General features: G+C 39.8%; 1 protein-coding gene across 2 annotated transcripts; it reads right to left on the bottom strand.

The window, feature by feature from the left end:
* Positions 1 to 307: 307 nt before the first annotated feature.
* LOC112499624 (protein ARABIDILLO 1-like) lies at positions 308 to 13,489 on the bottom strand. Of its 2 annotated transcripts, XM_025102933.1 has the most exons (13): positions 11,689 to 13,489; positions 11,477 to 11,571; positions 10,933 to 11,091; positions 10,765 to 10,845; positions 10,202 to 10,333; positions 9,438 to 9,565; positions 8,285 to 8,372; positions 7,142 to 7,236; positions 5,606 to 5,669; positions 5,221 to 5,396; positions 4,623 to 4,844; positions 858 to 942; positions 308 to 740 (listed from the first exon to the last, which is right to left on the bottom strand). In XM_025102933.1, the coding sequence occupies exons 1-13, from the start codon at positions 12,851 to 12,853 to the stop codon at positions 564 to 566; spliced, it is 2,667 nt and encodes an 888-aa protein (XP_024958701.1). In that variant the 5' UTR covers positions 12,854 to 13,489; the 3' UTR covers positions 308 to 563. The 2 variants fall into 2 exon arrangements, with proteins under 2 accessions (XP_024958701.1, XP_024958700.1); XM_025102932.1 differs by having other exon boundaries at positions 11,477 to 13,489.
* Between the last annotated feature and the right edge of the window lie 572 nt (positions 13,490 to 14,061).

The raw sequence follows: 14,061 nt of genomic DNA, 5'->3' as shown, positions 1-14,061 counted from the left end.
TACATTCAGGTGTTACAATAAGTTTATAAACGTTTTTGTACGTCCTAACACATTTTTAAAAACACCTGAAATAAAGCCTCCCATTAGGCTTTTTATGCAACATTAAGTAGAACACTTCTCAAAAATATCATATAAAAAGCAAATGCGCCACTTTATTTCAAAAGTGTTGTTAAGATCCCCAAAAATACGTCATAACATCCGAGTATGACACCTTTACATAGGACACGACCATTTAATTAAGTCCTATAAAACAGTCTATTAGAATATTTAGACATATTTTACGAAAAAAGTAAGAAAGCCAACAAGATATCCAAACCAAACCCTCCTGATGGTATTAGAAGCAACTTTGATGTTTCACAACTAAGCAGTTTTAACAGAAAAGATGAAGTTCTTTAAGTACAAGGGAAAGAAAACTCATACAAACCGAGTTCGACTCACTGAGTTATGGTCCAAAAGATCTGCAGCTTAAGAGACACGATCGATCTTTCCATGGCGATTAGTTACGACTATATGGTATAAACTGTTGACTTTATTACCGACGCTTTTTTTCTAAGTTGAAACCGCTACACGGAAGATTCTATCTGGTGGTGCTCGAGGTTTCTGAGCACGATTCTTGCAAAAATCTTTGCTTCCAGTGGAGCCGAAGCGGCTGCGGCTGCAGCCCTCAGGACACGGGGTGCACCAGAGACTTGCAACAGGTTCACATGGTGGGGTGCATGCCGCCCACCCGGAACAGTAAACTGCAAATTTGAATCATAATAAGTTTAAATAGTTCCGATGTAAAATAAAGAGGATGTCAACGATTCGAGCTTTTAACGAGCTACTCGAGTACGGAAAGTGTCTTGATGTTGTTTTACCTGAAGTAGCGCAAATGCAGCACATGCCTTGAGCACGGGAGACTGATTACGTAACATGGCTACAAACCGTCCGATTTCAGCTCCGCTGAGGATATTAATAAAACACATCTAATTAAACACACGTTCACCGATCATCTTCAATGTAGCAATAAAAGAGGAGCCAAACTAAAGCCACAAATCAAACGAGCCCAATATATCCCACCTGGAGGTGGGGTTGCTTTGCAATGCGTTTGTTTCATACGTATTCGGTGCACAATGTGAAACTTTTTTACATGTATTTTTTGTTTCACAAACACGCCAAAAAGATTCACATTGTGAACCGGATACATGTGAAACAAACACATAGTAAAACAAATATATGTTAATCACTACATTAAATTCTAGCCATAGATTAAAAAAGACCATATGAAATAGCACATGATGAACCTGTTCTCAAATATCTAACGATTTAGAGAGTTCTCAAAAGAAGGTACTTTTAGGCTTATCATGAGATGTACTTTCGTCAAATATAAGATGACGGTTTTGTTTATCAGGGGCAATTTAGTCATTTTAGACCATATCCTAGCCACGTCTTTGTTTTTTACGACTAAACTGACCTTCACTATGGGAACTTCATAGTGCATGTGAATCTATAACATGAAGATTCTATCATGTCGGGCATTAATCACTTTAGACCTTATCCTAGCTTCCCGTTTGATTTTTAGGCCTAAATCAACCAAAATTTCCATCACTAACGATTAACTTCAAATTATACATACGGGCATTTAGTCTCCTTAGGTTGTATCAAGCTTTCCATAAGGTTTTTAGGCCGTACCCAAATTTCGTAGGTCTTAAATGACTATCATGCCCTTCACTAACTTCACATTATATACGGTGGATATCCAACATGGTAATTCAATTTGTGTACTTTGGGTATTATTTTTATCAATAAAAGAGGTGTGTACCCACACACATATAGGGAGGATCAAACGAGAATAAGGTCAAAATAAGAAAACAAGGTCAAAATAAGAGAACAAGAGAACGACCAAATCACATGTCATTTTGCACTGAAATCACATGTGAGTACGGAACACAGTCAACACAAGAATGTGCGAGCGAACTGGCTCGCAACCTATGTCGCGGCCAAGGTCGCACATATTTCGTGATTTTACACGTGAATTTAGTGTAAAATCACATGTAATTTGGTCCTTATCTTATTCTCTTATTTGGTCAATGTTCTCATTTGAACTCGACTCTCTTTCTCTCTCACTCTACGTATATATACATGTAGTGAGAGGTTCAAACAAGAACAGTAACTAAATAAGAGAACATGAAAATGGCCAAATCATGTGCAAAATCACATATGATTTCACACTAACAGTCAACGCAAGGAGGCTGTGTAGGCGACATGGCCGCAATCTCATGTCGCAGCCAAAGTCGCATGAATCACATGTGATTTTACACGTGATTTTAGTATAAAATCACATATGGTTTGACCATTTTCTTATTCCCTTATTTGGTTATTGTTCTCATATGAACCTGACTCTTTACATGTATGTATGTATATGTATATATATAGGGGCCTAACCAAATGTGAATTGATTAGTTTGTGGTAACCGTTAAGATAATTGTTAGTATATTTTAAATACTCATAAAGGGTAATTTGGTAAAAAAAATTGACAACTCAACAAATAATTAATAATCCCACTTTTTCTCATACGGCTCCCGTGCTACGTTCTTCGTCTCCAAGTTCTTTGGCCGCACCGATCTCATCAATTTCATCTCCTCCGTCCCAATCCACAAACGAAACGGTATACGCTATTCCAAATCCACATCCTAATATCCTAATTTTCATCATGATTTCTAATTGTTTCAGATTTTCGCCTTTGATTTTCGCAGCTCTGTTCCAATCACTCTTGTTTGAAGCGGTTGGCCGCACGGTGAATCCAGTCAACGGAGCTATCGGACTCCTTTCCACCGGAAACTGGCACCTGTCTTAGGGCGCAGTGAGGGCGGGACGGCGGTACGCCGACGGTTCTCATAAACAGTTTCCTTCATATTTCGGAAATTGGCGGACGTTCTGGAGTCTCCGAAACAGGCGGCACGTGGTCGGCAAAGATGATCAGGAACTAGATACCTTCCGACAAGTGTAGCATAACTAACGCGGCTCCATTGGCAAATATCAAGGTTGCGTAATCTGCCGCCGGCGATGAACAAAGTTTCTCGGCCTCCAACATATCAAAAGTGTTAATGAGTTTTTGTTGCAGCGACGGCGAAGGTCAAAACTGTTGAACCTTCTTGTATAAGTAGTTGAGCTTACAACCTAAATAAAATCATCGATCGATCGGCAACCGTATCCAGGTGAATACTACTTTTTTAGAATTAAAAATAATTAACCAAAACTTTAAAATGTGGACACAATCTTCTTGATTTTTTTGGTACGAGTTTTTGTAAATCACTCGCTTTCCGCCGATGAAATTTGGAGTCCGTAATCGGTGACGGCCGACGGGTGATTTAGAGAAATCGAAACCAGAAAACCATATTGAACACCGCTAATGGGGAGATGGAGCCACCGTTAGAAATCCATTTCAAACTTCATACTACATCGAAATCAGACCTAAAAACTCCATATCTCTATCTCCATCGAAATCAGATCTGAAAACTATTGTATGTATCAACATGAGGATCCAAGCGCTTCGGGTTTTAGATCGGAGCCGTAACCAATATCTCACCGGAGATATAGCACAGATGTCGCCGGAGATGTAACCCATATCTCGTCGGAGATATAACTCCGAAGATGTAACAATGGTATCACAGTGGTATCACAATGCATCTTATATGTGCTTAGGTATCACACCGAGGGTCGTTTGTGTGTATCTTTTTTTAACAGAGTCAATATTTTTAGGTATCACAGTGGAGGACGGAGGACGGAGAGAGAAGAGTTTTAAAATACCTAAAATGCCCTTCATTAAAATTTTAATTCAAAATTACCAAAATTATAAATTTCCTAATTTATCCATTTATTTGTGTTGAGATTCAATCTCACGGTTACCACAAACTAATCAGTTCTCCCTTGAATGGGCCCCTATGTGTGTGTATGTGTGTGTCTAAAAGAAAAATCAAGTAGAACCAAAAAAATATTGAGAACCGTGTATGAAACAACACCGACAAAATCATCTCACATGTGAACTAAAACATGCCCATACGTTTCATATATGAAAGACACAATTTACACAAACACACACACACAAAAACAACAATACCACCTTGAATCCTAGCCTAAAATGAAACTCAGGGTACGTTTGGTTTGTGTGATTTGGAATTGGATTCAAATCCAATCCAAGTTTGGTTTAAAGAAGAGTCCGGAATTGAAATCCCACAAACATCGGATTTAGAAATCACATTGGGGTAGTCGGTATTCCGTGAGGATTTTATAGGATTTGTTTGTAATAATGCTTTTAAAAAAATTTAAAAACGGTTGTTTTGTAATAATCAATTAATAGAAGGTATTTCAATTACTTTTATAATTGTTCATAATTTGTTTTAGAAATTATCTATAGAGAATGGAATTCAATTCCATTCCAATTCCACACACCAAGGGACTCCAAATCCTTCCACGATATCCAAATCCCTCAAAACCATCCCGTCAAACCAAATGGAACCTCATTGAATGGTTAGGATTGTTTGTCATGGTTCTCAACATTTTTGTGGTTCTCATTTGACTAATTTCTACGACATGTTCTCTACTAATAGTGCATGCATTGGAGGGGGACAAAGAGAGCATACCTGCATCGTAAATGACCTGCTTCAAGAATACGAGCCGAATCCGTTACTTGTGCCAATGGTGCAGGAGCCGATGATAAGGCGGCAGCAGAAAACGCTTGTGGGTCAGCAAACGTAAGCACAAAAGTTTCAATGTGCTTCAAGGCCATCCTCCTTGCCCTTTCTAACCCGACACTCTTCAAACTGCCTTCCGATGAACTCCCTATCAGTGCATATTCATCCATTCTGCACAAAATAACAAAACGATAAAAAATTGGCTTTTCTCAGTTAACATGTTACATTTTGTCTTATATGGAGTGCAGAAGAAACAAGGATGTTTCTCCTTAATGTTTACGTTGGAACCTCCATTCTCTCCTCAAAGGCTCTTTTTAATGGGATTCCACATATTCTCACATGATATCACATATCAGAACCAAGGTCTACCACTCTAGGGACTTCACAGTTTGGGATAATTTGTGCCCATCTAGCCTTAGCTGGTGGGAATGTGTTGGAATCCCACATCAGCTAGACTTGGACTCCATCCCCCCAATCCCACCTTGGGGTGGGGAGGGCAACACATCAATGTGGCCAAGATAATACACAATTGGAAACAATGTCGTACCTTCCATCAAACATGTAGGCCAAAGCCAAAGCAGCCATGAAACGAGCCATTTTTGATAATGACGAAGAACAAAGATGGATCAAGGCGGGAACACCCCCATCTTCCACTATACGAAGAGCATTGCCCGGGTTGAAAGCAAGATTCCAAAGGGCTCCTGCAGCAGTCTCGTGGACATCCTGATATCACACAAACATTTTTAAACGAAATCCATTTTTTTGAACATCATTATTTGTAGTCGAGAATTTAAAGACTAAAATTTTAGTAGCCGAAGCCGGGTCTCAAGCTATAGTGTATAATCATCTGTGCACTTTCTTAACAAGTATCACAATTTCAAGGAATAAAAAACATACATTTGTAGCAACTAGAAAGAGATAGATACACGCACCTCTGTCTGAGACCGAGCCAGCGATATGAGCGGTGCAACACCCCCTTCTCGTCCAATTGCAATGCTAGGAGAGATGAAATAGAATACATAGTGTTATGCACCAGAAAATCAGTAGAATATATGAGCAAGATCATATATTATTCAATAGATTTTCTGCAATTGCAATCTTTTTGTTATAACCTTGGGTGTCTAGACCAGCTTGGGCACAACAACTAGACTAATCCCATGGGACCTAAAGTTATCATGGCCTTGAGGGACTCGAACTAGTGACCACTAGAGAGCAAACGCAAGGCATCTTACTAAGCCCATGGGACCCTGAAATTAACCAAGAAAACCTCCGGTGGCCTTGAGGGGACTCGAACTAGTGACTACCAGGGAGCAAACACATGGCCTCTCGACTAATTCCATGGGACCTTGAAGTTAACAACTAGGAAAACCTCTGGTGGCCTTGAGGGGACTCGTACTAGTGACTAGCAGGGAGCACACCCATGGCATCTCGACTAATTCCACGGGACCTGAAGTTAACAACCAGGAATACCTCCTCTAGTGGCCTTGAGGGAACTCGAACCGGTGATCACTGGGGAGCAAGCCCAAGGGTGTCTTGGCTAATTCCAGGGGGCCTTGAAATTAGCAACCAAGAAAATATCTGGTGGCTTTGAGGGGACTCGAACTGGTGACCACCAAGGAGGAAACCCAAGGCATCTCGAGTAATCCCATGGGACCCTAAAGTTAACAACCAAGAAATCCTTTGGTGGCCTTGAGGGGACTCGAGCTAGTGACCACTGGGGAGCAAGCCCAAGGCGTCTTGACTAATTCCATGGGGCCTTGAAATTAAAAACCAGGAAAACCTCCGGTGGCCTTGAGGAGACTCGAAACTAGTGACTACTAGGGCGGGGAGCAAACCCTGCAGCCATCTCGACAAATCCCATGGGACCCTGAAATTAACAACCAAGAAACCCTCTGACCACCTTGAGGGGACTCGAACTAGTGACCACTAGGGAGCAAACCCAATGCATCTCAAGTAATCCCATGGGACCTTGAAGTCAGAAAAAGCTCTAGTGGCTTTGAGGGGACTCGAACTAGTGACCACAGGAGAGCAAACCCAAGGCATCTTGACTAATCCCATGGGAACCTGAAGGTAATAGCCATGAAAACCTCGAGTGGCCCAAAGGGACTCGAACTAGTGACCAGTAGGGAGCAAACCAAATGTCTTAACAATTGAGCTACCTCATATCGCTTGCAATTGTAGTCTTGCTACACTTGCACATTGAATTCTAACAATCAAATTCAAGAATAGGAACCCACTTTCCTGTCATCAAATTACTACTTCCATCCTTGAAGAAAAGAGTATGCATTTGGCATTCAATTGTCAAGTGAGCTACTCTTTAGCATTAAGATTGATATAAAATGGTTTAGCTTCACGTGCTTTGAAGGACAAATATATTTTTGGGCCTCATAGGTATACAAAAGATGCTCTAATTAAAAGTTGTTTTGGACGTTTTCAGAAAATAACAAAGAGGCGATCTCTACACATACCTATTGGCTTCTGAAACCGACAATCCCCATAGAGCACCTGCTGCTCTCTCCTGAAGACTCGGAGAAGCATTTGAACACGAGTGTGCAAGTGCAACCTGAAGAACCACATGAAAAAGTTAAACAGCTTACTGTGCATATTTTACGTACTAGGAAAAGAATAAAAGCAGACAAAAAACTAAGGGTACTTGAGCTGAGCCCGAGCCACGTGATTGCTCAGCTCATGAAAAAAATTGTGGTCCCGGGTCTAAAAGGTTTTCTAAAGTACATAAGTTTGGTCAAACATATTTACGAAACCAAACCAAGGGCCTGTTTGTTAGCAGTTTAATGAGCTTAATGGGATTCACAACTTATTCAGTCAGCCATACATGATTGTTTGGTAGTGGCTAAATAATATAGAAATTGGCATATTCAGTAAGCTTCTAGGGAGGAGCTTTATGCAGAAGGCGAAGTTTTTTTCCAAACTTTCCCCTCCCAATTAAAAAACACGCTCCTTCCATCTATGAAAAAATCGTTCCAAACAAAAACCTTCTCAATCTATACAGACAAACAGATTAATCCACACAGACAGGTTTATCTATACAGAACTTAATGGAAAACCAACCAAACATCGCTTAACCCAGTATATCCCAACAGAGGTAGGGTCTCCGGGGTAGGATGGGGTAAAAAGAATGAGAGAAAGGTGATAATATGCCACGAAGGGTGATCGCAAGTTCCAAAGATTCTGATGGTCTGAATTTATCTAACGATACAGGTTACTAGTCCAACATAATTTAAAGCGCAGATCATAGTTATTCTAATTTTATTAACATAAAATAGGCAATTAGATGCTATGATTGTTAATAACTCGTGCAAAACGAAGTGCTTCGCAAGTTGAACCCTTAAATTATGAGACAGGAACATAAACAGCAAAACTCTGGTTTTCATGTTCTTCTATGAATGTTATACTGCAAATACTTCCATTTTCATGATTGATAACGATATCAGATGGTGCAATAAGGGCAGCACTTCATTGAATAAAGACAATCGATATTTTAAAATATACCTTTCATGTGCACAGATTCGAATTTAAATGAAAAAGATTACAAAAGCAAGGGTTATAATGATGTTATGGAAATTAAACTTCCAAGGATCAAAACCTCATACCAAGGCTTCAACGCCACCAGCTGATGCAATCCCTTCTCGGTTTCTGTCGTCAAATGATAAATTCCACAATGCACCAGCTGCTTCTTGCCTGTTAAAGAATGGATTAGGTTTTACTATACAACAACATATGTCTAAAATGGTAATTGACAATGCCTATTTGAGGAATTTAAATTGTGTACGGTTTTACACCTAATCAGATGCAAACAAACAAAACCACAAAATTAGACGAATGAGGTTTTCTTTGTTGATATAAGATCTATGCTGTTAATTGCGGCACAATAGCGCTGCAATAGCAGTATGCAAAATATCGGTGGTCAAATAGCGGTACCGCTAATATCGGCGCAATTTAGTGCAATTTGACCAATATTTGGGGTCAAATTGCGGTCCGCAATAGCGCTATTTAGTTTGGGTTTTTTACTGGGCTTTATTTTTGAGTCTTTGACTTGGGGCAGTTGGGTTTTTTATTTTGATTTGGGATATGTTTTAATTTTAATCCGTTAACATAACAGTATAACAATTAACAATAACTTTCTTTCTATCAACAACCCAAGTTGGAACTTGGAAGGAAGTCGTAGGTTTTTCCAAGTTCAACAGCCTCTTCCACTCTTGGAAGGAAGTTGTTCATGAACACTTTTCCTATTTTGTTTTGTGAAACTTGTTTAAGTTGATGATTCGAGGTTAAAACTATATTTTTAATTAATGCATATGATATGTTTATGTATGCATACATACATATATATTTTTCTTAGAAATATTACGTGAACCGCTATTTTTGGACCGTATACCATCGCTATAACCGCTATTTCAAATATCGGTCCAGACTGCAATTTTGTATTTTGACCGCTATAACAGCATAGCATAAGATCTAATCGTATAAAGAATCGAAAGTGACACACTCTTTATAAAAGGGTTTAAGAACATGAAATGTCGCCCATTGACATTATTGTTAGAATTATATACGTAAAAATGAAGAAAAAGAAAGTCGGTAGGGCTCTTTCTCATTAGATATAACAAAATTCAGATGTATTCCTCTTAACTTCATGAGATTTCTAAGTGGTTCGTCCATTTTTGGACCAATGCAAACCCCCCGATTGAAGGACACAAAAAGGAAATCACATGAACGAATGAAAATCTGAGGTTCATATTACAACACCTGACACCATCATGTTGAGACCGAATAAGTAGAACAAGTGCTTCAAGAGCTCCGGTTTCTTGTCCCACAGCAGCATTGTTAGTGTTGCTATCTCCATGAGCTGCCAAATTAGCCAATGCACGAGCCGCCTAGAAGATAACCACAAATAAGAGAAGGCACACAAAGTTTGTATCTTTTGTCAAATTCTTGGTAATTTGTTTGATTTTGCATCAATGGCTTATAGTTGTGCTCACAATTTTCAATTGTATTTTTACTCAACTTCTTTTGTAAGCCGCATCCGCGGCCCGGGGGGGGGGGGGGGGGGGGGTCTTCTCGAGAACAGTCTCTCTGTCTCTTGAGATTGAGGTAATGTATGTGTACATCCTACCCCTCCCGGACCCTACCTCCAATTCCAAATGGGATATACTTTTGTTCGCCTACCTCCGGATGGGATATACTTGTGTTCGGTTTGGTTTGATTTGGTTTTACCAACCCTAACGAAACCAAGGACCCTAGGTGCGACCTTGAGGGCTAACTCTTAAGTCGCAAATAAGGGCCAGGACTTAAAGGCTCCTACCCATAGATCGTCAATTCAAGTCGCTTAAGGGGGAATGAGGATTTTCCTGGTTGTTCTGTTGAGGGACTCATGGGATTAATCGAGGGGCCACATGGTTACCAAAAAAAGGAGCCTTGGTGCACCATTGTTGCCTTTTTTAGTCTTGCTAGAGCAATTAACCAATCATAAAACTCATTTGCTAAGTGTAGGATTGAAAATTCTGTATTACCTGTTCTTGCACACCCTCGTGCTTGCATTTACGAGCAAGCGTTACTAAAGCATTAATACCACCGACATTTGCAACTTCCATGCTACACTTATCATCCGCTGCTAAATTCGCGAGTGCCCCAGCTGCTCGTTCCTGAAAATCAATAAATCTTTGATAAACACATCCCCCCGCCTTGAGAAAGACAAATATAGTGCTTACTATACTCTACACTTTCACAAATTCCTTCACCCTTTAGGTTACCCCATTTCTTTTTTTCATTTTGTAGTTTTAACTTATCTTTTTCTCAAACACCTTAATTGTGAACATAAAATTTCGAATTTGATGTCCAAATGAAATCCATTTGAGTTTGAAATCCAACCCATAAACATTTGACACAAAAAGGGGCTCAACCAGCAAATAAAGGCTAGGCCTTGGGATCCTCCCCATAGGTTGCCAGTTTGAGTCTCCTCCGGGCCACCAAGGATTTTCCCAGCTATTATCTCCCGGGCCCATGGGATTAGTTGCGGTGTGTGCAAGCTGGCCCAGACACCCGCAGTTACCCAAAAAAAAATCAAGGTACGTACCAGAACTCCATCACCACCTCTAGGCCATTTGAAGATTAAGTCAACTAAAGCTTTTATGCCACCAGCTTCCGCAATAGCTCCCTGAAACAAAATTAAAATTGTATTAATAATATGACAACATAAAAGTGGAAGTTCATACGCTCAACAAAACATCTAATAACAAACAACCTTGTGCTCTTCCCCAACAGAAAGATTCCAAAGCCCTCCGGCAGCCTCTTCAGCCACCAACCTGTTCATGGATCTTGCTAAGCTTGCAAGGATGGTGATGCCGCCACCTCCCGCCACGGATTTTGCAAAAGCAGGATTCACTGATAGATTTGCTATAGCCTACAAATATATATATATATATATATATATAGAGAGAGAGAGAGAGAGAGAGAATGTTAGACTTCTATTTTCAAAGAGTGGTCGACTTATGAAACCACCGTCCATGGCTTTTCATTTCAAACGAACCATCATTCTTGCGCAGATGAGAAAAGAAAGAAGATCACCCTTTGCAAGAATAAGCGATTTGAAGATAGCTCATTCTTGCAAACAGTAGTGGTTTTTTTCCAAGAATTCTCAATTTGCAACAAGAAACCAAGCATAAGATGGTTAAAAAGTCGATAGCTCTATTTTCTAATGATAATTACAATAAGTTCATTTATATTTTTTGTGTAAAATGAATCAATAAATGGTCAATAAATCATGGAAATTGCACCAAAAGATTCACCTTTGTGGCTTCCGATTGAAGCCCCTCCTTCCACGATCTTGCAAGGCCTAAAAGAAGTTGTATGCCCCCACCTTTCATGACCGCCTCAGCCCTTCCTACATCAACATTAGCATTTTCATCATCGATCACCACAAAAGTTGCAAGCCCCGTAGCAGCCCGTTCTTGAACATCCTCTTGAGAACTCTGCATTAAATTGAGCAAAAGATCGGCACCTTGACTGAGCCAGAATTGATCAAGACCATGTGGGTTACTCTCAGCTATTCGTAAAAGTGAATGTGAAAGAATCCATTCAAGCCAAGTCATAATCTCGTCCAAATTCTCGTCTTTCTTCTTCGATTCTTTTCTCCAATCCGAGAAAACGTCTCGTTCTTTCTCTGTGTCAGGAAACAGGGGAGATATGTCTTTAAAAGTATCGTTAAAGAAGCTAAGCAACATTTTTCCATGGGACTTGCTCTTGATTACAACACTGGTGTCTTCCTCTATGGACGAGCAATTGAACGCACACAATATTTTCAAACTCTTTAGTGAGGAAAAGAATCTCACAACCACATTCGGAACCACATCAGTTCTTGAAACATCTAATCCTTTCAAATTCGGCAACTTGCTCCAATGTTCACCGACCGAACCCCACTTCACATTTGTCGTTCCTGCAACAGAAAGAAACCGAAGGGATACGACATTGGCTAATGCCACTTCATCAATGTTAAGACAATCAATGAAACCAATTTCGGTCAGGTTCGGACAGTGCTTAGCTAAAGCGTTTACAGCCTCTCCGTTAACATCCCGGATCCCAGAAAGCCTAAGCTTACGTAGATTCGGGCAGCAAAACCCGATTGCCACAATTGCATCACTACTAACTCTTTCACAGAAATCAGGCCCAAGTTGGAGGCTCTCGAGAAGCTTGTGTCGAGCTACAATCACTGCAAGTGTAGAATCTGTTAGTTTCCTACAGTAATCGCCACTTAATTCTTTCAAATTCTTGGCTCGAAGATTGATTAGGGAATCAGCATTGTCGGCCCCACGAAAACGAAGCTTTTGGAGATTGGAACATCGGGAAGCCAATGAATCTGTTATACCCCAATCACACTTGTGAGCACGAAGATCCAAAGATTGCCATAAACAAGGAGAAGCGCCAAGAGATCTCCAACTTTTGCAAGTTGATGACAAATTTGCACGATCACGATAGTTCAAATGAGTAAACAGTTGAAGTACAGTATCATCAGGCAATCGGGTCCAATCAACAACTCCTTCTTCACTCAATTTCAAATTATCTGCATCCTCGGTTTCAGGGTAATTTGGTAAATCCAACCTTTGGCTTCCTCTTGCACACTTTCGTCGAACCCTACGATTCATCTCACAAATCCCCACACCAAACATCAAACCACCCACAAAAGGGCAGAAAACACACACACAAACACTAAAAATCCGATCTTTTTTCAACCCCAAATCATTATTTTTCTTAAGAACAACACTAACAATCAAACCAAGAACATCCAACACAAGAACCCTTCATCCTATATGCTATTGATCACAGAACACACCCAAAATTGGGGCTCAAAATCATCACTCATTGAAACCATATAGGGCACCCAATTATGAGCATTGATCAATCTCAAAACCCCAATTACCTAGCCAATATAGAAATGCCCTTTAAATAGCCTCAAGAACCCTACAATCGAACTAACGCAGGTACACAAGATAAAAGCGCAAACAGTAGGGCATACAATTATACAGATTTCACATCACACGGAACACATCAAGATTCCCCATCATCAGAATTGCAATAACATCGAATAGAAGTTGGTGAATTTCGCAAACCTGATGTGGGTTTTTCCACAAAACACCTTCAATTCGCAACGCCCATCAAGAAATCTATTACCTTTAGAGTAAATTGATTTCAAGAAGCTCAAATGGTGACGTTAGAGAGAGGTTTAGAGAGAGAAATGGCGGTGCAAAGAGAGAAAGAAGGGTCTAGAGGGAGAAGGAGGGGGACAAATGTGAGCAAGGGTCGGAGAGAATTCAGGTACTTGTGGTATCATCAAAGACGAGAATGAGAAACCAAAAGCCCAAACCCACAAGGGCTTGTAGTTTCATGTGATGTATGTGGGTGCCCAACTGAAAATTTTAGAAAATCACAAAGGACATTGATTGATTGATTGCTTTGATTTATTTTCCACATGACCAATGTGAATCAATGTCAATTGATGGTGTATCCTTAGCTTGGATTTTATAGTGCAAATTTAATTTCATGCTTTCTTTGGTTCTTGAAATTGGGCTTTTTAGGTAAACAATTTCATGTTATTTGAAATTTCTTGATACCTACGATCTTCTCTAATCAATTTGTGTAGATCTTTTTGTTATTGGAATGAAACTTTATGTTGTCTAATGTCGTAAACGTCTGAATGAAGATGATTTCACTTCGAAAAGGAACAGAGATTCAGCTGACTGAAAGTTCTAACGACTGTACCATGATAAGGCATCTGATTTGAACAACATGGTTTAGTTTGTAAAAGTTTTGGCCCATCTTGTCTGTACATTATCTGTAAGAATCAAACCTCTGAATTTAAGAATTAGATGGTTTAAGA

The sequence above is a fragment of the Cynara cardunculus genome, assembly GCF_001531365.2.
Source record: "Cynara cardunculus var. scolymus isolate 2C chromosome LG 16, CcrdV1, whole genome shotgun sequence".
In the NCBI taxonomy this organism is placed as follows: domain Eukaryota; kingdom Viridiplantae; phylum Streptophyta; class Magnoliopsida; order Asterales; family Asteraceae; genus Cynara; species Cynara cardunculus.
Note: the sequence above shows the minus strand (reverse complement) of the source record. Positions and strands in the feature narration are given on the sequence as shown.